Below are 24,213 nucleotides of genomic sequence, written 5' to 3'. Positions count from 1 at the left end.
AATAAATAAATTACAGAATATACTATGTCCTGAGATAGAGGTGAAAGAGGCACCAAGACGTACTAAAACTAAATCCTCAGTCATCCTTCAATATGTATGTATTTTAGACGGCACCTTTACTCCAGCTGTTTGAGTGCAGACCATCTTTGTCCCTGGGGAGGGAAATGTCACCACATCTCATGATGAATTATATTCTACTACTACAGCCCCCTAGGGAAAACTGAACAGGGATGGAGGAACAAGAGAAACGGCAAAACATAAAATATTATCCAAAGTAGCTGCCCCAGGTGTTCTCACTTGTGATGAGGCTTAGTGGTGTAGGTCTTAAAAACATTGAAGGACAAAATGGGCTTGAGGGGTTGCTAAGAGGAAAATCACACCAGATTTCTCCTAATCTCCTCCCCTTTCTTCCTGTTATCTCCTCTCTCTCTCTCCTCCCCTCCCTTCCTGTTATCTCCTATCTCTCCCCTCCCTTCCCTCTTTTTCTGCTATCTCTCTCTCTGTCTCTCTCTCTCTGTCTCTCTCTCGGTCTCTCTTTTTCTGCTCTCTCATTTTCTGCTCTCTCACTTTCTCTCTCTAAATCTGTATGCGGGGCCTCACACAAGCTTTTAAAAAACAATTACATTGACACTGTAAGGGTTTTCCTCCTCTTCATCTGAAGAGTGTGTCATATTCAAATAACAGATTGTTTATTCTCCTGACTGTGGATAACGGATGAGGACCGCAAATACTCAGAGACTTGGCATGGAGGAGATAAATACAACCTCTTCATCTGAAGAGGAGGTGTAGCAATGTTCGGGCCAAGATGCTTCGTGGTAAGTGTCCATGGTTGTTTATTTAAAAACAAACTGAACCCTCAATGAATACAAAACAATAAACGTGAACAAAACCAAAACAGTACCGTGTGGCAAACAAACACAGACACGGAAACAATCACCCACAAAACAACAGTGAAACCCAGGCTACCTAAGTATGATTCTCAATCAGAGACAACTAACGACACCTGCCTCTGATTGAGAACCATACTAGGCCGAACACAGAAAACCAACCTAGAAACACAAAACATAGAATGCCCACACAACTCACATCCTGACCAACTAAAACAAAAAAATAACACAAGAACTAGGGTCAGAACGTGACAGACACTGTGGATTCTGTGCTGATAAGAATAGGTATGGTGGTAAACAAGTTACTGTAGGTATGGCTCCTGCTTTGTCTCACTCAGACAACAAGTCCTGCAGGGCATAAAATACTGATGTGTGCTGAAGACAAGAGGCAAAATGACGTTATTTTCATCATTATCATCTCCTTTCATCTTCTTGATCTTGCAAGTCACCCTTCTGCCTGCCTGCCGGCCTGCCTGCCTGTGCAACAGACTGTCTGCCGGCCTGCCTGCCTGCCTGCGCAACAGACTGTCTGCCGGCCTGCCTGCCTGCAAGCGCAACAGACTCCACTATCCCACAATTGCTTCACCTAGTGTGCTATCGATGTCACCTTCACCACTGAGAGGGAGAGACTGAGCTGTATAAGGAGAGTGTGTGTGTTTGTATGTGTGTGTGTATGTGGGTGTGTGTGCGGGTGTGTGTTTACATGTCTGTGTCTGTCAGTGTTGAATTTCCATCTTTAAAGACTATAATATGCAGTGAAACATATTTCTACACACTTCCATATGTACACAGAGCCACACATAAACCCACACACACATAGCTCGTACATCGACATTGAAGACACGTCAAGCCGTGTGCCATATTCAAATAACAGATTGTTTATTCTCCTGACTGTGGATAACGGATGAAGACCGCAAACACTCAGAGACTTGGCATGGAGGAGAGTAGAGATTGTTAGGAGAATTTGACAAATGTTTCTGTGTGGTATTAAAGCACCTCGAACAAGTCAACAGTCCTGACACAGTGGTGATATGCGCCAAACACACAGCCCTCTACTCAGCCAACAGAACTAACACACTGACATGACATCAGGTAGCTATGGTAAAAAACACAAACAAGAGAAGAGTTAAATGTGACACCAGCCCACAAAAGTAGAACCAAACCAAGAATGGATAAAAGCTTTCCAGTTTGCAATCCAGATACAATCAAACAAATCCACAGAGTAGGACTCTTAAATAGACAGAGTAGAGAGAGAGACTGAAGTAGCAGGTGTAGTGACTCATCTTAGCCAGGTCTTCTTTTGAAAATACATTCTATAGCCACAAAGGGCTCTGTTTAGGGTTCTCTATAGGGAATAGGTTGGCAGTTGACACACTACCCATGTCTCAGTGGGACTTCCTGGTTCAAATAAAGGTTAGATAGAAAATGTATACTTACAGTAAAATACAACAATAAATATTATATTAGTTCAAATATTTCTGACTAAATTATACAATAAAATGCAATAGAATAAAGCAGAATGATAAAGTTGATCTCCAGTGAAGGGTGAAGATGGGCTATGAAACAAAGAAAAGAGAACTAAAAAAAAGAAGATCTTGCTGTCAGTCTACCTTTGTAGTAAAAGAGGCATCGGTCAGTGAGGACGAACCATCTCTTGTTCCACTGTTTCACTCCACTGCTGGCCTATGGGGAGACAGTGAGAAACAGTGAGAGTGAGAGTAAGGGTAAGAGAGTGAGAGTGAGAGAGAGAGAGAGAGAGAGAGAGAGAGAAAATAACACACCGTGAGATGGGCTTAACTGGCCTACAGGGAGAAACAGGGGGAATTACACACACAGTGAGATGGATTGAAGTCCAGAGAGAAAACACAACAGTTTAGACAATGTCAGGGGTAACACTAATACCAAAACAGTGTGAGAAATTCTGCCCTATGTGAAGAAAAGGAAGACAGATATGAGACCAAAACAACATGAGAGAGAAAGCAACACTGGACCAAAACAAAGTCAGTGTCTGAGATATACTGTATCAAAACAAATGGAAGAGACTAGGTATATTGGAAGAAGAGCTATATCTGGTCCTAGTTATGGGGTATTTATGGGGTATTCATGGGGTATTATGCAGTATTTGAGGGGACACTGCCCCATGTTACTTACAGTGTAGTGTATAGAGCTGATTTACCTGTTTGTATAGCCAGCCCTGTTTGGTCACCTCCGCTTTAGGGTTCCTCCGCATGGAGTTAGAACGTTTCCCAAATGTAGCAGCTTTCCTTGGAGTACGAGATGCCTGGAGAGGGCAGGAGGGAAGGAGAGAGTGAAGAGAGGAAAGTAGGGAAGGAGAGAGGAAAGATGAGAGAACCGAATGGAGCTCTCTGTATCATTGAATCTGTCAGAAAACCTTGACTTGGTGTATGATGTAGTGAAGTGTAAATGTGTAGTGAGGTGTGTGTGTGTGTGTGTGTGTGTGTGTGTGTGTGTGTGTGTGTGTGTGTGTGTGTGTGTGTGTGTGTGTGTGTGTGTGTGTGTGTGTGTGTGTGTGTGTGTGTGTGTGTGTGTGTGTGTGTGTGTGTGTGTGTGTGTGTGCGTGCGTGCGTGCGTGCATACACTGACCCGGGGTGTGAAGGGCTGGGACTGGGTCTGGGATTCAGGGGAGGATAGGTCTGATACCATGGTGGAGCTGTTGGAGTTGATGTCGTTGGGTGAACTCACAGGTCCTCTACCTCCCGCCTTCCCATTCATCTCCAAATCACAGCTCCTACAGAGACACAGAGAGACAAAGAGATAAAGTTAATGACTCACACAGCCAACAAAAATAACACATGCAAAGACAGTATATTGTCTACTATCTTTATGTCACTATCTCTGAGAACACCTGCTTGATGTTGTAGTGTCAAAAATGACCCTTGATAATAATGCATTTAGAGTAATGGGGAGAGGGAAGATAGATAGAGAGAGAGAGAGAGAGAGAGAGAGAGAGAGGGAGAGCGAGAGAGAGAGAGAGAGAGAGAGAGAAGAAATACAATTTCCATCTAGACACCGTTGCCCTAGGCACACAGAAAACGAAACATACCTCGGCCTAAACATCAGCGCCACAGGTAACTTCCACAAAGCTGTGAACGATCTGAGAGACAAGGCAAGGAGGGCCTTCTATGCCATCAAAAGGAAGATAAAATTTGACATATCAATTAGGATCTGGCTAAAAAAACTTGAATCGGTTACAGAACCCATTGCCCTTTACGGTTGTGAGGTCTGGGGTCCACTCACCAACCAAGAATTCTCAAAATGGGACAAACACCAAATTGAGACTCTGCATGCAGAATTCTGCAAAAATATTCTCAGTGTACAACGTAGAACACCAAATAATGCATGCAGAGCAGAATTAGGCCGATACCCACTAATTATCAAAATCCAGGGGGCTATCAGGGTGGCGGACAGGGGGTTTGCTCAGAGGGGGTGGGATCTGTTCTTCTGTGGTGTTGACGCTATGGTCAGGGTCTGGTGTGGACTGTTCTGCTGTGGTGTCAAGACTTTTGTCGGGAGCTGAGGTGGGCTGTTCTGCTGGCTTCTCTGCAGGGGTGGCTACCTCTCTAGTTGGTTGTTCTCTGTCACACGCCACCCCCCTCAACCTCTCCTCCAGCAGTCTGATCCTCTCCTCTCGTGCTCTGTTCTTCTCATGCTCTTGCTTTTTATATTGTTGATGTTGTCTCACCACAGTCCAGTGCAGATATGCCTCTCCACCTCCAGCTCTCAGGGTCTGGTTAAGGGGGTGTTGTTGTGCTGGACTGTTGTCTGGGTCTGTGCTGACTGAAGTGTAATCACCTGCTGTTCCAGCTCCACCTGCCTTACCTCCAGCTGGGTAAATGTGTCCTTCATTTCAATGGGGGGGGTAGTACTTTGTGCTGGGAGGTTGACTTTCCGCTTGGGGTTGCTCATCTATGGGGTTATATAATGAAGAGGTCTGATCTGACCTGCTCGGGGTGGGGGTATCTTTCTCAAGGGAGAGCCTCTCCTGCTGGGCTATTTCTTTGATGAGGTGAAAGTCCAGCTGAAACTGTTTGGGGTTGCTCTGTACTAATACTGTTCCAGACTTATAGAGATTTATATTAGCTGACTCAGAGTCCTCGTTGTCTGGTATCCTGAGTTTCCCCCCCTTGTTAACACCCCCTCTCATAACAAAGGGGTAGTGTGCTAATATAGCCTGTGCCATGCCAGGCGATGGTTTGTGTGGAAGATGAGGTTGCTGATGTTCCCATTTTTGTAACAGTCAGCAAAAAGTGTCTCTTGATTTTCCATAAGGAGCTTCATTTTGTGATCTTTTCTTGCCTTATCATTCTTTACAGGCTACTGCATTTTAATTCCATCTCAACCGTGGGAGGCAGCTTCTAAGGTCTCTCCATTTGGTTGGAGTTGACTGTTCGACTCTCCTGCCATTGTTGGGCTAAAGGGCTTTGACACCTCTGACTTGACACGTCAGTGCTAATTGAAGTTGTATCAAGCTTGGTAGCCTTAATTTAGCTTTCAGTCCTTACAAAGTAATTCAGGGTAATTTTTCTTCTTGGCTTTTGGAAATAAAATATAGCTTCAGATTAGACATTACTCACTCAGTTCCAGGTTGGATGGTGTTTTCAGGTTTCCTTTGTTTTCAGAGCATTTGGACACCATATGTGAATTGGACACCATATGTGAATTGATTGCCCCCCATCTATCTTCAGAGTTTGTTCTGTTAGGTGACCTAAACTGGGATATGCTTAACACCCCAGCAGTCCTACAATCTAAACTAGATGCCCTCAATCTCACACAAATTATCAAGGAACACACCAGGTACAAACCTAAATCCATAAACATGGCACCTTCATAGATATTATCCTGACCAACTTGCCCTCCAAATATACCTCTGCTGTTTCCAATCAGGATCTCAGCGATCACTGCCTCATTGTCTGCATCCATTATGGGTCCGAGATCAAATGACCACCCCTCATCACTGTCAAACGCTCCCTAAAGCACTTCTGCGAGTAGGCCTTTCTAATCGACCTGTCCTGGGTATCCTGGAAGTATATTCACCGCATCCCGTCAGTAGAGGATGCCTGGTTGTTCTTTAAAAGTAATTTCCTCACCATCTTAAATAAGCATGCCCCTTTCAAAAATGTAGAATTAAGAACAGATACAGCCCTTGGTTCTCTCCAGACCTGACTGCCCTTAACCAACACAAAAACATCCTATGGCGTTCTGCATTAGCATCGAACAGCTCCTTGATATGCAACTTTTCAGGGAAGCTAGAAACCAATATACACAGGCAGTTAGAAAAGCAAAGGCTAGCTTTTTCAAGCAGAAATGTGCTTCCTGCAACACAAACTCAAAAAAGTTCTGGGACAGTGTAAAGTCTATGGAGAATAAGAACACCACTGATAAATCCACTATAATTGAGAATTTCAATAAGCATTTTTCTACGGCTGGCCATGCTTTCCACCTGGCCACCCCTACCCCGGTCAACAGCACTGCACCCCCCACAGCAACTCGCCCAAGCCTTCCCATTTATCCTTCTCCCAAATCCAGTCAGCTGATGTTCTGAATGAGCTGCAAAATCTGGACCCCTACAAATCAGCCGGGCTAGACAATCTGGACCCTTTCTTTCTAAAATTATCTGCCAAAATTGTTGCCACCCCTATTACAAGCCTGTTCAACCTCTCTTTCGTGTCGTCTGAGATTCCCAAAGATTATATCTATCCTATATCTATCCTACCCTGCCTTTCTAAGGTCTTCGAAAGCCAAGTCAACAAACAGATCACCGACCATTTCGAATCCCACCATACCTTCTCCGCTATGCAATCTGGTTTCAGAGCTGGTCATGGGTGCACCTCAGCCATGCTCAAGGTCCTAAACGATATCTTAACCTCCATCAATAAAAGACATTACTCTGCAGCCGTCTTCATCGACCTGGCCAAGGCTTTCGATTCTGTCAATCATCATATTCTTATCGGCAGACTCAATAGCCTTGGTTTTCAAATGACTGCCTCGCCTGGTTCACCAATTACTTCTCAGATAGAGTTCAGTGTGTCAAATTGGTGGGCCTGTTGTCCGGACCTCTGGCAGTCTCTATGGGGGTACCACAGGGTTCAATTCTCGGGACGACTCTCTTCTCTATTTATCAATGGTGTCGCTCTTGCTGCGGGTGATTCCCTGATCCACCTCTACACAGATGACACCATTCTGTATACATTTGGCCCTTCTTTGGACACTGTGTTAACAAACCTCCAGATGAGCTTCAATGCCATACAACACTCGTTCCGTGGCCTCCAACTGCTCTTAAACGCTAGTAAAACTAAATGCATGCTCTTCAACCGATCGCTGCCCACACCTGCCTGCCCGACTAGCATCACTACTCTGGACAGTTCTGACTTAGAATATGTGGACAACTACAAATACCTAGGTGTCTGGTTAGACACCTTCCAGACTCATATTTGGGGCGGCAGGTAGCCTAGTGGTAGTAACCAAAAGGTTGTAAGATTGAATCCCGAGTTGACAAGGTAAAAAATCTGTCATTCTGCCCCTGAACAAGACAGTTAACCCACCGTTCCTAGGCCGTCATTGAAAATAAGAATTTGTTCTTAACTGACTTGCCTAGTTAAATAAAGGTAACAAAATATATATATATATTAAGCATCTCCAAAATTAAATGTAGAATCGGCTTCCTATTTCGCAACAAAGCCTCCTTCACTCACGCTGCAAAACATACCCTCGTAAAACTGACTATCCTACCGATCCTCAACGATGTCATTTACAAAATTGCCTCCAACACTCTACTCAGCAAACTGGATGCAGTCTATCACAGTGTCATCCGTTTTGTCACCAAAGCCCCTTATACCACCCACCACTGCGACCTGTATGCTCTCATCGGCTGGCCCTCGCTACATATTAGTCGCCAGACCCACTGACTCCAGGTCATCTATAAGTGGTAAAGCTCTGCCTTATCTCAGCTCACTGGTCACCATAACAACACCCACCTGTAGCACACACTCCAGCAGGTATATCTCACAGGTCATCCCCAAAGCCAACACCTCTGTGGACGCTTTTTCTTCCAGTTTTCTGCTGCCAATGACTGGAACAAATTGCAAAAAATGCAGGAGCTCATCTGATCATGACCTTTCTTTCTTTCTTTCTTTCATAAATACACCCACACACACATGATACAGACACAAACAAACTGCTCTGATGCACAGAAAAAGCCACAAATATGACAAGAAATCCCATATAAATCTTTCTCCAGTTGTTTCACCAGAATATGGTCAGTCCACACTAACATAAGAGCCCACTTATGATGAGATGTGTTGAGGTGCATAACGAGGTCCTGACTCTCAATGGTCATTGTATAGGTAACTTCCAAAATAAAGGAAACACCACAAAGTGTCTTCCTAATAGGGTGTTGGGCCACCACGAGTCAGAACAGATTTAATGCACCTTGGCATAGATTCCACGACACCATTCTTCCACAATAAATCCTATAACTTGATGGTGGAGGAAAACGCTGTCTCAGGAGACACTCCAAAATCTCCCATATGTGTTCAAACGGGTTGATATCTGGTGACTGAGACACACACACACATATACCCCCCCCACACACACACACACATTCTTTTAAACCCATGCTCCTTTGAGACCCCTCTTTCTGACATCTCTTCTAGCCATGGTAGATAGATAATGGCCATTTTTTTTAAATTACCCTAAGCATGATGGGATGTTAATTGCATAATTAAATCAGGAGCCATACCTGTGTGTAAGCATCTGCTTTCAATATACTTTGTATCCCTCATTTCCGCAAGTATTTCCTTTATTTTGGCATTTACCTGTAGATCCCCATGACAGTTATGATGACAGTAGAGGTGTTAACCAGGTGATGTCCTGACTACATGTCCAGCCTGACCCTTTAAACTGTGGCCAAATAATCATCCCTAGATCTTCCAGTTTAATAATTGAACCCTTTTCCTTCCACTGCAACACTTCCTCAGCTTTTTGCTATAAAAGAGTGTTCTTCAAATCTGCCTGATCCCGCCAGCTTACATTAAAAGCTATCCATGCAGCATTTAATGTAAGCTTGCAGGATCAGGTGGCTTTGAGAGGCTTGTTCTTCATCAACTCCCCTAGTAAACTGAAGGTAAATATTAAATATCCCCATTGTAAGAGTTAGTCCCTGTGTTTTATATTGACGCTTTGAATAACTTACAGTAAAACACAGCCTCTTCACAGGTAACATCATATATTATTAATGTCAATGCATCATCAGCTCGATACAGTATTGATCGTGGTGGGGAACACACAATGAAGGGGGTGGGAGTATTGTCTTAACACCACTGGGGGCATTTATCTCGCTGTCAGGGATGTGGAATTACTGGTATTATTGTTATACGTTATATTACATTATGGGTGGGGTATCATTGTCATAGTCCTCGGTGTCTAAACCCAGGTAACCCTCTCATGAACACACTTTGTGAGTTAGCAGACCCCAGGACTCTGCATAATTATCAGATTGCTGATTCCCATCAGCTCAAATGCTTTCCTGTAACAATAGCACAGTGCATTCCCCCCATAGTGACCGGGGTGAACAAAGTGACTCTGTGACACCTGCTACTCTATTCCATCTCTGTCCCCTCTCACACAAACTGTCTCTCCATGTCACATATCACAGCCCATTTGTCTGTGTGCGTGACACCATCATGTTTGTCTCAACTTTTTTTCCCCCTGGTGTCAGGAGTTAGTGTTAGGTTGGCTGCAAAGCTGAGTAAATGGGATGTTTCATTTATTATCTCAATACAGCAACACTTTGAAGGGAACTGCAGAGATTTTCACAAGTTTTCTGCAACATTTCTGCATTGCTGGTGATGCAGACCACAAGTAAAGGTTACATGGGCATTAGGGTTCAAGTTTGATGTATACTCCCTGCAGGTAAGTCTCTACAGCAGGGATCATCAACTAGATTCAGCCGCAGGCCAATTTTTTCTTGAGCAGATGGTCAGGGGGCCAGAACGTAATTACAAATCATTTGTAGACTGCAAATTGAAGCTCAAACAAATATATTATTTGACTAAAACATAATAATTTCAAACCTTGCCTACATTTGTATACGATCACACAAATCTCTCTATAATGCGTGGGAGTTATCTCCAAATTAAAATCACTTGGAGATAATTTGCTGGTGTTTTTACAGTCACCCAAAAATAAAAATAAAATATGTATTTATTTTTGCTCAGAAAACTTGGGGGGGGCCAAATAAAATCACACATCGGCCAAATTTGTTCCATGGGTCGCCTGTTGGGAACCCTGGTGTAGAGATTTAAATTAGGTTAAAGTTTTACTCAATGTAGTAACTGTACACAGTATGTGTAGGTTTTAAAGTTGTGTTGTTATATGGTCACGATTAGGTTGTATTAAGGTTGAGGTTGGATTGTAGTCACGTCAGCTATTTGTGAATCAGTCTGTTTAGGGTTATGTTGGTTTAAGATTATACTATTATGGTTATAACTGGGTTGTACTCATGTCAGGTATGTGTTTATTGGTCGAGGTTAGGTTGGGGTTAGGTTGTATCAAAGATAGATTATCTTGCACTTACGTTATGTGTGTCTTTACTGTTCCAGGTTAGGTTACGGTAAGGTTGTATCAAAGTCAGATTAATGTTGTACTCACGTTATGTATGTGTGAATGGTTGCAGTCTCCTCCAGCTGGATCTGGCTCACTGGCTGTCCAGCTGGTCCACTCAGATCATTTTGGCTGGAGATGAGGAGAGGAAGAAAAAGAGAAAAAGATAGAGAGGTGGATATTGGTGGACCCATGATGTCAAGCTGTCAGACATGGTGAGAGCAGCTGATCGATAACTTATCAATCATGTTGATTACTGACGTCGCGGCAACCCAGCAGCCACACAGCACCTCAGCCACCTGAACTGTTTCATTATACAACAGCAGCAGAGTGTGGCGTGTGGTCAGCATGATATAGTGATTTTTTTAATTTAACCTTTATTTAACTAGGCAAGTCAGTTAAGAACAAATTCTTATTTACAATGACAGCCTACCCCGGCCGAACCCTAACCGGGACGACGCTGTGCCAATTGTGCACAGCAATATGAGTTCTCGCTCCACTTTCCATCGAACTCAGTAGGATAGTCTATATAGTGTGGTCTAGTGTGGTCTGGTATGGTGTGGTCTAGTGTGGTGTGGTGTGGTCTAGTGTGGTGTGGTCTAGTGTGGTCCAGTATGGTGTGGTCTAGTGTGGTGTGGTCTAGTGTGGTGTGGTCTAGTGTGGCCTAGTGTGGTGTGGTCTAGTGTGGTCTAGTGTGGTGTGGTCTAGTGTGGTCTGGTATGGTATGGGCTAGTGTGGTCTAGTGTGGTGTGGTCTAGTGTGGTGTGGTCTAGTGTGGTGTGGTCTAGTGTGGTCCAGTATGGTGTGGTCTAGTGTGGTGTGGTCTAGTGTGGTGTGGTCTAGTGTGGTCTAGTATGGTGTGGTCTAGTGTGATGTGGTCTAGTGTGGTGTGGTCTAGTGTGGTCCAGTATGGTGTGGTCTAGTGTGGTGTGGTCTAGTGTGGTGTGGTCTAGTGTGGTCTAGTGTGGTGGGTCTAGTGTGGTGTGGTCTAGTGTGGTGTGGTCTAGTGTGGCCTAGTGTGGTGTGGTCTAGTGTGGCCTAGTATGGTGTGGTCTAGTGTGGTCTAGTGTGGTGTGGTCTAGTGTGGCCTAGTGTGGTGTGGTCTAGTGTGGCCTAGTGTGGCCTAGTGTGGTGTGGTCTAGTGTGGTCTAGTGTGGTGTGGTCTAGTGTGGCCTAGTGTGGTGTGGTCTAGTGTGGCCTAGTGTGGTGTGGTCTAGTGTGGCCTAGTGTGGTGTGGTGTGTTCTAGTGTGGCCTAGTGTGGTGTGGTGTGGTCTAGTGTGGTGTGGTCTAGTGTGGCCTAGTGTGGTGTGGTCTAGTGTGGCCTAGTGTGGTGTGGTGTGGTCTAGTGTGGTGTGGTCTAGTGTGGTCTAGTGTGGTGTGCTGTGGAGTGGTCTGGTCTGGTGTGGTCTAGTGTGGTGTGGTCTAGTGTGGTGTGGTCTAGTGTGGTGTGGTCTAGTGTGGTGTGGTCTAGTGTGGTGTGGTCTAGTGTGGCCTAGTGTGGTGTGGTCTAGTGTGGTCTAGTGTGGTGTGGTCTAGTGTGGCCTAGTGTGGTGTGGTCTAGTGTGGCCTAGTGTGGTGTGGTCTAGTGTGGCCTAGTGTGGTGTGGTGTGTTCTAGTGTGGTGTGGTCTAGTGTGGCCTAGTGTGGTGTGGTGTGGTCTAGTGTGGTGTGGTCTAGTGTGGTCTAGTGTGGTGTGCTGTGGAGTGGTCTGGTCTGGTGTGGTCTAGTGTGGTGTGGTCTAGTGTGGTGTGGTCTAGTGTGGTGTGGTCTAGTGTGGCCTAGTGTGGTGTGGTCTAGTGTGGTGTGGTCTAGTGTGGCCTAGTGTGGTGTGGTCTAGTGTGGTGTGGTCTAGTGTGGTCTAGTATGGTGTGGTCTAGTGTGATGTGGTCTAGTGTGGTGTGGTCTAGTGTGGTCCAGTATGGTGTGGTCTAGTGTGGTGTGGTCTAGTGTGGTGTGGTCTAGTGTGGTCTAGTGTGGTGTGCTGTGGAGTGGTCTGGTCTGGTGTGGTCTAGTGTGGTGTGGTCTAGTGTGGTGTGGTCTAGTGTGGTGTGGTCTAGTGTGGTGTGGTCTAGTGTGGCCTAGTGTGGTGTGGTCTAGTGTGGCCTAGTGTGGTGTGGTCTAGTGTGGCCTAGTGTGGTGTGGTGTGTTCTAGTGTGGCCTAGTGTGGTGTGGTCTAGTGTGGTCTAGTGTGGTGTGGTCTAGTGTGGCCTAGTGTGGTGTGGTCTAGTGTGGCCTAGTGTGGTGTGGTGTGGTCTAGTGTGGTGTGGTCTAGTGTGGTCTAGTGTGGTGTGCTGTGGAGTGGTCTGGTCTGGTGTGGTCTAGTGTGGTGTGGTCTAGTGTGGTGTGGTCTAGTGTGGTGTGGTCTAGTGTGGTGTGGTCTAGTGTGGTGTGGTCTAGTGTGGCCTAGTGTGGTGTGGTCTAGTGTGGTCTAGTGTGGTGTGGTCTAGTGTGGCCTAGTGTGGTGTGGTCTAGTGTGGCCAAGTGTGGTGTGGTCTAGTGTGGCCTAGTGTGGTGTGGTGTGTTCTAGTGTGGCCTAGTGTGGTGTGGTCTAGTGTGGCCTAGTGTGGTGTGGTCTAGTGTGGCCTAGTGTGGTGTGGTGTGGTCTAGTGTGGTGTGGTCTAGTGTGGTCTAGTGTGGTGTGCTGTGGAGTGGTCTGGTCTGGTGTGGTCTAGTGTGGTGTGGTCTAGTGTGGTGTGGTCTAGTGTGGTGTGGTCTAGTGTGGCCTAGTGTGGTGTGGTCTAGTGTGGTCTAGTGTGGTGTGGTCTAGTGTGGCCTAGTGTGGTGTGGTCTAGTGTGGCCTAGTGTGGTGTGGTCTAGTGTGGCCTAGTGTGGTGTGGTCTAGTGTGGTGTGGTCTAGTGTGGCCTAGTGTGGTGTGGTCTAGTGTGGCCTAGTGTGGTGTGGTCTAGTGTGGCCTAGTGTGGTATGGTCTAGTGTGGTGTGGTCTAGTGTGGCCTAGTGTGGTGTGGTCTAGTGTGGCCTAGTGTGGTGTGGTCTAGTGTGGTCTAGTGTGGTGTGCTGTGGAGTGGTCTGGTCTGGTGTGGTCTAGTGTGGTGTGGTCTAGTGTGGTGTGGTCTAGTGTGGTGTGGTCTAGTGTGGTGTGGTCTAGTGTGGCCTAGTGTGGTGTGGTCTAGTGTGGTCTAGTGTGGTGTCGTCTAGTGTGGCCTAGTGTGGTGTGGTCTAGTGTGGCCTAGTGTGGTGTGGTCTAGTGTGGCCTAGTGTGGTGTGGTGTGTTCTAGTGTGGCCTAGTGTGGTGTGGTCTAGTGTGGCCTAGTGTGGTGTGGTGTGGTCTAGTGTGGTGTGGTCTAGTGTGGTCTAGTGTGGTGTGCTGTGGAGTGGTCTGGTCTGGTGTGGTCTAGTGTGGTGTGGTCTAGTGTGGTGTGGTCTAGTGTGGTGTGGTCTAGTGTGGCCTAGTGTGGTGTGGTCTAGTGTGGTCTAGTGTGGTGTGGTCTAGTGTGGCCTAGTGTGGTGTGGTCTAGTGTGGCCTAGTGTGGTGTGGTCTAGTGTGGCCTAGTGTGGTGTGGTGTGTTCTAGTGTGGCCTAGTGTGGTGTGGTCTAGTGTGGTCTAGTGTGGTGTGGTCTAGTGTGGCCTAGTGTGGTGTGGTCTAGTGTGGCCTAGTGTGGTGTGGTGTGGTCTAGTGTGGTGTGGTCTAGTGTGGTCTAGTGTGGTGTGCTGTGGAGTGGTCTGGTCTGGTGTGGTCTAGTGTGGTGTGGTCTAGTGTGGTGTGGTCTAGTGTGGTGTGGTCTAGTGTGGTGTGGTCTAGTGTGGCCTAGTGTGGTGTGGTCTAGTGTGGTCTAGTGTGGTGTGGTCTAGTGTGGCCTAGTGTGGTGTGGTCGAGTGTGGCCTAGTGTGGTGTGGTCTAGTGTGGCCTAGTGTGGTGTGGTGTGTTCTAGTGTGGCCTAGTGTGGTGTGGTCTAGTGTGGCCTAGTGTGGTGTGGTCTAGTGTGGCCTAGTGTGGTGTGGTGTGGTCTAGTGTGGTGTGGTCTAGTGTGGTCTAGTGTGGTGTGCTGTGGAGTGGTCTGGTCTGGTGTGGTCTAGTGTGGTGTGGTCTAGTGTGGTGTGGTCTAGTGTGGTGTGGTCTAGTGTGGCCTAGTGTGGTGTGGTCTAGTGTGGTCTAGTGTGGTGTGGTCTAGTGTGGCCTAGTGTGGTGTGGTCTAGTGTGGCCTAGTGTGGTGTGGTCTAGTGTGGCCTAGTGTGGTGTGGTCTAGTGTGGTGTGGTCTAGTGTGGCCTAGTGTGGTGTGGTCTAGTGTGGCCTAGTGTGGTGTGGTCTAGTGTGGCCCAGTGTGGTATGGTCTAGTGTGGTGTGGTCTAGTGTGGCCCAGTGTGGTGTGGTCTAGTGTGGCCTAGTGTGGTGTGGTCTAGTGTGGTCTAGTGTGGTGTGGTCTAGTGTGGTGTGGTCTAGTGTGGTGTGGTCTAGTGTGGTCCAGTATGGTGTGGTCTAGTGTGGTGTGGTCTAGTGTGGTGTGGTCTAGTGTGGTGTGGTCTAGTGTGGTCTAGTATGGTGTGGTCTAGTGTGATGTGGTCTAGTGTGGTGTGGTCTAGTGTGGTCCAGTATGGTGTGGTCTAGTGTGGTGTGGTCTAGTGTGGTCTAGTGTGGCCTAGTGTGGTGTGGTCTAGTGTGGTCTAGTGTGGTGTGGTCTAGTGTGGCCTAGTGTGGTGTGGTGTGGTGTGGTGTGGTCTAGTGTGGTGTGGTCTAGTGTGGTCTAGTGTGGTGTGCTGTGGAGTGGTCTGGTCTGGTGTGGTCTAGTGTGGTGTGGTCTAGTGTGGTGTGGTCTAGTGTGGTGTGGTCTAGTGTGGTGTGGTCTAGTGTGGCCTAGTGTGGTGTGGTCTAGTGTGGTCTAGTGTGGTGTGGTCTAGTGTGGCCTAGTGTGGTGTGGTCTAGTGTGGCCTAGTGTGGTGTGGTCTAGTGTGGCCTAGTGTGGTGTGGTGTGTTCTAGTGTGGCCTAGTGTGGTGTGGTCTAGTGTGGCCTAGTGTGGTGTGGTGTGGTCTAGTGTGGTGTGGTCTAGTGTGGTCTAGTGTGGTGTGCTGTGGAGTGGTCTGGTCTGGTGTGGTCTAGTGTGGTGGGTCTAGTGTGGTGTGGTCTAGTGTGGTGTGGTCTAGTGTGGCCTAGTGTGGTGTGGTCTAGTGTGGTCTAGTGTGGTGTGGTCTAGTGTGGCCTAGTGTGGTGTGGTCTAGTGTGGCCTAGTGTGGTGTGGTCTAGTGTGGCCTAGTGTGGTGTGGTGTGTTCTAGTGTGGCCTAGTGTGGTGTGGTCTAGTGTGGTCTAGTGTGGTGTGGTCTAGTGTGGCCTAGTGTGGTGTGGTCTAGTGTGGCCTAGTGTGGTGTGGTGTGGTCTAGTGTGGTGTGGTCTAGTGTGGTCTAGTGTGGTGTGCTGTGGAGTGGTCTGGTCTGGTGTGGTCTAGTGTGGTGTGGTCTAGTGTGGTGTGGTCTAGTGTGGTGTGGTCTAGTGTGGTGTGGTCTAGTGTGGCCTAGTGTGGTGTGGTCTAGTGTGGTCTAGTGTGGTGTGGTCTAGTGTGGCCTAGTGTGGTGTGGTCTAGTGTGGCCTAGTGTGGTGTGGTCTAGTGTGGCCTAGTGTGGTGTGGTGTGTTCTAGTGTGGCCTAGTGTGGTGTGGTCTAGTGTGGCCTAGTGTGGTGTGGTCTAGTGTGGCCTAGTGTGGTGTGGTGTGGTCTAGTGTGGTGTGGTCTAGTGTGGTCTAGTGTGGTGTGCTGTGGAGTGGTCTGGTCTGGTGTGGTCTAGTGTGGTGTGGTCTAGTGTGGTGTGGTCTAGTGTGGTGTGGTCTAGTGTGGCCTAGTGTGGTGTGGTCTAGTGTGGTCTAGTGTGGTGTGGTCTAGTGTGGCCTAGTGTGGTGTGGTCTAGTGTGGCCTAGTGTGGTGTGGTCTAGTGTGGCCTAGTGTGGTGTGGTCTAGTGTGGTGTGGTCTAGTGTGGCCTAGTGTGGTGTGGTCTAGTGTGGCCTAGTGTGGTGTGGTCTAGTGTGGCCTAGTGTGGTATGGTCTAGTGTGGTGTGGTCTAGTGTGGCCTAGTGTGGTGTGGTCTAGTGTGGTCTAGTGTGGTGTGGTCTAGTGTGGTCCAGTATGGTGTGGTCTAGTGTGGTGTGGTCTAGTGTGGTGTGGTCTAGTGTGGTCTAGTATGGTGTGGTCTAGTGTGATGTGGTCTAGTGTGGTGTGGTCTAGTGTGGTCCAGTATGGTGTGGTCTAGTGTGGTGTGGTCTAGTGTGGTCTAGTGTGGCCTAGTGTGGTGTGGTCTAGTGTGGTCTAGTGTGGTGTGGTCTAGTGTGGCCTAGTGTGGTGTGGTGTGGTGTGGTGTGGTCTAGTGTGGTGTGGTCTAGTGTGGTCTAGTGTGGTGTGCTGTGGAGTGGTCTGGTCTGGTGTGGTCTAGTGTGGTGTGGTCTAGTGTGGTGTGGTCTAGTGTGGTGTGGTCTAGTGTGGTGTGGTCTAGTGTGGTGTGGTCTAGTGTGGCCTAGTGTGGTGTGGTCTAGTGTGGTCTAGTGTGGTGTGGTCTAGTGTGGCCTAGTGTGGTGTGGTCTAGTGTGGCCTAGTGTGGTGTGGTCTAGTGTGGCCTAGTGTGGTGTGGTGTGTTCTAGTGTGGCCTAGTGTGGTGTGGTCTAGTGTGGCCTAGTGTGGTGTGGTCTAGTGTGGCCTAGTGTGCTGTGGTGTGGTCTAGTGTGGTGTGGTCTAGTGTGGTCTAGTGTGGTGTGCTGTGGAGTGGTCTGGTCTGGTGTGGTCTAGTGTGGTGTGGTCTAGTGTGGTGTGGTCTAGTGTGGCCTAGTGTGGTGTGGTCTAGTGTGGTCTAGTGTGGTGTGGTCTAGTGTGGCCTAGTGTGGTGTGGTCTAGTGTGGCCTAGTGTGGTGTGGTCTAGTGTGGCCTAGTGTGGTGTGGTCTAGTGTGGTGTGGTCTAGTGTGGCCTAGTGTGGTGTGGTCTAGTGTGGCCTAGTGTGGTGTGGTCTAGTGTGGCCTAGTGTGGTATGGTCTAGTGTGGTGTGGTCTAGTGTGGCCTAGTGTGGTGTGGTCTAGTGTGGCCTAGTGTGGTGTGGTCTAGTGTGGCCTAGTGTGGTGTGGTCTAGTGTGGCCTAGTGTGGTGTGGTGTGGTCTAGTGTGGTGTGGTCTAGTGTGGTGTGGTCTAGTGTGGTCTAGTGTGGTGTGGTCTAGTGTGGTGTGGTCTAGTGTGGTGTGGTCTAGTGTGGCCTAGTGTGGTGTGGTCTAGTGTGGCCTAGTGTGGTGTGGCCTAGTGTGGTGTGGTCTAGTGTGGTCTAGTGTGGTGTGCTGTGGAGTGGTCTGGTCTGGTGTGGTCTAGTGTGGTGTGGATGTGTTTCTGTGATCTGTGTGTCCTTCCCTGCTATTGATTTTACAACCGATGACTGTGTGTGTGCCTGCGTGCATGTGTGTGTGCACAACTCTTATTTCTGATGCACAGTGTAATCTAACCAGTGGTAAATATCCCTTGTTTTATAGGTAGAGCAGTGCAGTGTGGTACCCTGCCTCCCTTTGTGGGTCTGACACCCCAGATATTCTCCTCACCAGATATATAATGAACTCTATTCAATATTTCATCTGATCAACCAGGCTACTTCTACTGTAGACTAGATTCAATAGAAACACAACCTGGCTCAGTCACATGAACACAAACCAGAGGAGGCTGGAGGGCATACTGTAGATATACTGAAGAACAGGCTTATCGTAATGGCTGGACTGGAATGGTATCAAACCATTATTACACCAGTCCATTAATTACAATAAGCCTCCTTTGTCTCCACCCACCAGCCTCCACTGATACAAACAAATGCAAACCCTTACACACCCAGTCATGTACAGTCATGAACATACTAGCATGCATACCTAAACACACTCACGTCGCACATGCACACATAGACATAACCTGCTCCTCTCACACACATACCTAATAATCCCCAGTTTACAATTGGCTCATTCATCCCCCTCCTCTCCCCTGTAACTATTCCCCAGGTTGTTGCTGCAAATGAGAACGTGTTCTCAGTCAACTTACCTGGTAAAATAACGAATAAATTAAAAATAAAAATAAATACAGTACACATAGATTGACCCCTATGCTAAACGAACAGCACTTTTGTATGTGAAAGATACCAGTGGATCACTTTTGTGGCTCTATTTTAACAAACATAATGCAATGGTACATCTAAGCTCTGCTGGTAGTGCTTAGGTCAGGGGGTGTGTCAGGAATATTTTGTATTATTTTCACACCCAGAATTACGAGCTCAATAGCTGGCGGTGGCGGGAAAGGGCTGGGTTTTGATGAATAATCAAGTTGTAGGTGTGATGAGGCCTTGGCCACTCACTGGCGAGTCACGGCATTCTGTGGCTTAAAGGGCAATTCTGCCACTTTTCAACCTCATATTAATGATCTCCAGCAACAAACCAGTGTCTAGATATGTGAAAACAGAGCATTTAAATTATTTGTGAAAAATGCTTGTCTGTGACATCACAGAGTAGGGTTGAAATGATGTCATCGATGATGTCATCAGGTAGATTTGACAAAACATAGACGTGCGGTTTTCACATATGTAGACACAGGTATGGTGTTGGAGAGCATGTCAATGGGGTTCAAAAGTGGTAGAATAGCCCTTTAATGGTCCTTTAATACTGCATTCCTTTGTCTCAAGTTGTGTAGGTTATTGACGGACGGTCAGGTTATCAACTCCAATTTGGCTTGGGGCACGGAGTATTCTGCTCCTGGTCCATTGTGGATTAATACTACACTTTAGTAAATAGTAAAGGCTACAGCAACGAGAGATAGCAACTGTAAAAAAACATCCACATTGCTCAACATTGCTTAATGTGTTTGAAGTGTAAACAGCCAACATTGTTGTAACTGGCTTCATCGAGTATATAGGTGCATTGCTGTTGAACCAGCTTCCGCTCCAGTATTGTTATTTTATTATTTTATTCCACCTTTATTTAACCAGGTAGGCAAGCTGAGAACAAGTTCTCATTTACAATTGCGACCTGGCCAAGATAAAGCAAAGCAGTTCGACACATACAACGACACAGAGTTACACATGGAGTAAAACAAACATACAGTCATTAATACAGTATAAACAAGTCTATATACGATGTGAGCAAATGAGGTGAGATAAGGGAGGTAAAGGCAAAAAAAGGCCATGGTGGCAAAGTAAATACAATATAGCAAGTAAAACACTGGAATGGTAGATTTGCAGTGGAAGAATGTGCAAAGTAGAAATAAAAATAATGGGGAGCAAAATAAAATTAAAATAAATAAAAATACAGTAGGGAAAGAGGTAGTTGTTTGGGCTAAATTATAGATGGGCTATGTACAGGTGAAGTAATCTGTGAGCTGCTCTGACAGTTGGTGCTTAAAGCTAGTGAGGGAGATAAGTGTTTCCAGTTTCAGAGATTTTTGTAGTTCGTTCCAGTCATTGGCAGCAGAGAACTGGAAGGAGAGGCGGCCAAAGAAAGAATTGGTTTTGGGGGTGACCCGAGAGATATACCTGCTGGAGCGCGTGCTACAGGTGGGTGATGCTATGGTGACCAGCGAGCTGAGATAAGGGGGACTTTACCTAGCAGGGTCTTGTAAATGACATGGAGCCAGTGGGTTTGGTGACGAGTATGAAGCGAGGGTCAGCCAACGAGAGCGTACAGGTCGCAATGGTGTATGGGGCTTTGGTGACAAAACGGATTCCACTGTGATAGACTGCATCCAATTTGTTGAGTAGGGTATTGGAGGCTATTTTGTAAATGACATCGCCGAAGTCGAGGATTGGTAGGATGGTCTGTTTTACAAGGGTATGTTTGGCAGCATGAGTGAAGGATGCTTTGTTGCGAAATAGGAAGCCAATTCTAGATTTAACTTTGGATTGGAGATGTTTGATGTGGGTCTGGAAGGAGAGTTTACAGACACCAGACACCTAGGTATTTGTAGTTGTCCACGTATTCTAAGTCAGAGCCGTCCAGAGTAGTGATGTTGGACAGGCGGGCAGGTGCAGGCAGCGATTGGTTGAAGAGCATGCATTTAGTTTGATTTGTATTTAAGAGCAATTGGAGGCCACGGAAGGAGAGTTGTATGGCATTGAAGCTTGCCTGGAGGGTTGTTAACACAGTGTCCAAAGAAGGGCCAGAAGTATACAGAATGGTGTCGTCTGCGTAGAGGTGGATCAGAGACTCACCAGCAGCAAGAGCGACATCATTGATGTATACAGAGAAGAGAGTCGGTCCAAGAATTGAACCCTGTGGCACCCCCATAGAGACTGCCAGAGGTCCGGACAGCAGACCCTCTGATTTGACACACTCAACTCTATCAGATAAGTAGTTGGTGAACCAGGCGAGGCAATCATTTGAGAAACCAAGGCTGTCGAGTCTGCCGATGAGGATGTGGTGATTGACAGAGTCGAAAGCCTTGGCCAGATCAATGAATACGGCTGCACAGTAATGTTTCTTATCGATGGCGGTTAAGATATCGTTTAGGACCTTGAGCGTGGCTGAGGTGCACCCATGACCAGCTCTGAAACCAGATTGCATAGCAGAGAAGGTATGGTGAGATTCGAAATGGTCGGTAATCTGTTTGTTGACTTGGCTTTCGAAGACCTTAGAAAGGCAGAGTAGGATAGATATAGGTCTGTAGCAGTTTGGGTCAAGAATGTCCCCCCCTTTGAAGAGGGGGATGACCACAGCTGCTTTCCAATCTTTGGGAATCTCAGACGACACGAAAGAGAGGTTGAACAGGCTATTAATAGGGGTGTCAACAATTTCGGCAGATAATTTTAGAAAGAAAGGGTCCAGATTGTCTAGCCCGGCTGATTTGTAGGGGTCCAGATTTTGCAGCTCTTTCAGAACATCAGCTGACTGGATTTGGGAGAAGGAGAAATGGGGAAGGCTTGGGCGAGTTGCTGTGGGGGGTGCAGTGCTGTTGACCGGGGTAGGAGTAGCCAGGTGGAAAGCATGGCCAGCCGTAGAAAAATGCTTATTGAAATTCTCAATTATAGTGGATTTATCAGTGGTGACAGTGTTTCCTATCTTCAGTGCAGTGGGCAGCTGGGAGGAGGTGTTCTTATTCTCCATGGACTTTACAGTGTCCCAGAACTTTTTTGAGTTAGTGTTGCAGGAAGCAAATTTCTGCTTGAAAAAGCTAGCCTTAGCTTTTCTAACTGCCTGTGTATATTGGTTTCTAGCTTCCCTGAACAGCTGCATATCACAGGGGCTGTTCTATGCTAATGCAGAATGCCATAGGATGTTTTTGTGTTGGTTGAGGGCAGTCAGGTCTGGGGAGAACCAAGGGCTATATCTGTTCCTGGTTCTAAATTTGTTGAATGGGGCATGCTTATTTAAGATGGTTAGGAAGGCATTTAAAAAAATAACCAGGCATCCTCTACTGACAGGATGAGATCAATATCTTTCCAGGATACCCCGGCCAGGTCGATTAGAAAGGCCTGCTCGCTGAAGTGTTTCAGGGAGTGTTTGACAGTGATGAGTGGAGGTCGTTTGACCGCTGACCCATTATGGATGCAATGAGGCAGGGATCGCTGAGATCTTGGTTGAAGACAGCAGAGGTGTATTTAGAGGGCAAGTTGGTTAGGATGATATCTATGAGGGTGCCCATGTTTAAGGCTTTGGGGAGGTACCTGGTAGGTTCATTGATAATTTGTGTGAGATTGAGGGCATCAAGCTTAGATTGTAGGATGGCTGGGGTGTTAAGCATGTTCCAGTTTAGTAGGGTAAGGGTAGCCTACTATGGCTTGATTTTGAATCAAACTAAACTGAAATCAAATGATCTCACCTCACGTTCCATGCTGGACATATAGTCTACATGGAGGGGTTTTACACACATCCACAATAATAACAGGAGCTGGTTATAACAGTGTAATAGCCTAGACCAGCTTTCGGTTGGTGTTAACTGTCCCCACAGGCGCATACTGAAATTAGCACTTTGGCACACGTTCTTAAGGACATACCTCAGATGTTGCCACCCCTCCAACTTCGGTGCAAAACTCATACAAGATAGGTAAATTACCAATCCTGGCGCTACGGTTTGAAAATAGAAGTGTGCCAGCTTTTACAGGTCAAAATTGCAAACTAGCATGCGTTTGACAATTACGCTGGCTTAATGCCAAACCAAAATAGAGCCCTTCATCTCTTAAGTGGATTTATAAATCATACAGGAGTGTGTTCCCCCTAAACTGCCTGCGGAATACACCTGCTGCTGGTCTGAAAGGAAGGCTGAACGTAGCTACTAGACATGAGGGCCAGATCAAATGAATGGGCTGCTTAGACTGGACCTGAGGAAAGGCCTGGAGTCAGAAAGATGTTTATAGGAACACACCCTTCTCACCTAAACATATAGGCTATGGTCCATAAACTGAAAGCTTCTCTCTGCTCATCCAAGGCCTTAGGGGAGCCAGCCTACTAGTTTTACAGCCTAAGAGGAAACATATTGTAGGCCCAAGGCAAAGAATTAGAACATGGGAAGACTGTAAGGATAGTCCATAGTGCAGCCTCAGGACTGCACCTAGCTAGGCCCAGAGCAGGGCCTTGACCCTTTGACGAGGACAGGCTCCATATGGTAGTCTTTTGCCGTACACTATACTTAGGCACTGTTCCTGGGACCAGAGGGGGTGCAGGGATTTGTTCCAGCCCATCAATACATGTAACACATCCAGCTACTCACTCTTGAGAATTCATTGACTAGCTGAATCAGATGTTTTGGTGCTGGGTTGGGAAAAAAGCCTGCACACCCTGTGGATGTCCAGAACCAGGTTTTAAAAACACTGCTCTATGTAAAGCAGGGCAGAACACTTCCACCCCCACAGCCTGTCTGCCTCTGTCTCTGGATCTGGCTCTGTCCGCTACTGGATGATAGAATGTTAGTGGCATCTGGCCCAGACCCTGCCATGCAGAGAATCATGGTATACTCCACACACACATGCATACACGCACGCACGCACGCACGCACACATGCACACACACACACACACACACACACACACACACACACACACACACACACACACACACACACACACACACACACACACACACACACACACACACACACAATGATAGGTAGAGAGGACAAGGGCAGCCAGCCAAGAGCACAGTCAGACAGAAGGCATGCACCTCCTGATGTCAAAGGAACACACACCAGAGCACTTCTGCCTGTGTGCAGCTAACCATAACAACCCCTGACAAACCTACTACAGCCTGCCTGGGCACGGGGACAGGACAAGCTGCTGCTGACGCGCCGCGCATGTGTGTGACTTGGTCTCAGAGCGTCCTGAGACTGAGCATGCCTGTTCATGCGTAACCTACAAACCTATATAGAGAGAGACCGCATCACTGCCTGTTTCTACATATGGACAAACAAATGGCTAAAAAGCATACGGTAACATCACAGAGTCCTTAATATGACCAAAAAATGGACTCCAACATGACTAGAAAAACAATGGACTAGTTCCATTGACTGTCCTCTGAGGTAGTCACGTTTTAGGGTGAACACATGCCAGCAGTGTTTAGCCATTCCTGATAGGCTACTTACGCTAGCATGAAAATCAAGCCATAGCCCAAACAAACACACACATTCCTATACACATATCAGATCTACTGTATCAGTCCCTGCCTCACACAACTGCCCAATAAAAGCCATAAACCAGACTTTTGTGCTTTCTCTACAGCAGCACTGCATTGCAGTACTCTCTGACCTCCAGCTTCTGGTTCCCTCTCCCAC

General features: G+C 47.1%; 1 protein-coding gene across 6 annotated transcripts in view; it reads right to left on the bottom strand.

Moving 5' to 3' along the window:
- The window catches only part of LOC112254853 (pleckstrin homology domain-containing family A member 6), a 182,408-nt gene that overhangs the window by 99,308 nt on the left and 58,887 nt on the right, over window positions 1–24,213 (bottom strand). For all 6 annotated transcript variants that reach the window (XM_042324643.1, XM_042324642.1, XM_042324641.1 and 3 more), the window contains exons 2-5: window positions 10,557–10,640; window positions 3,492–3,636; window positions 3,064–3,168; window positions 2,498–2,570 (exon numbers count right to left, since the gene is read on the bottom strand). In XM_042324643.1, the coding sequence (XP_042180577.1) occupies window positions 2,498–2,570; window positions 3,064–3,168; window positions 3,492–3,636; window positions 10,557–10,640 (407 nt within the window). The remainder of the gene's footprint in view (window positions 1–2,497; window positions 2,571–3,063; window positions 3,169–3,491; window positions 3,637–10,556; window positions 10,641–24,213) is intronic.

This window comes from Oncorhynchus tshawytscha, linkage group LG07 (genome assembly GCF_018296145.1).
Source record: "Oncorhynchus tshawytscha isolate Ot180627B linkage group LG07, Otsh_v2.0, whole genome shotgun sequence".
Taxonomy (NCBI): Eukaryota; Metazoa; Chordata; class Actinopteri; order Salmoniformes; family Salmonidae; genus Oncorhynchus; species Oncorhynchus tshawytscha.
Note: the sequence above shows the minus strand (reverse complement) of the source record. Positions and strands in the feature narration are given on the sequence as shown.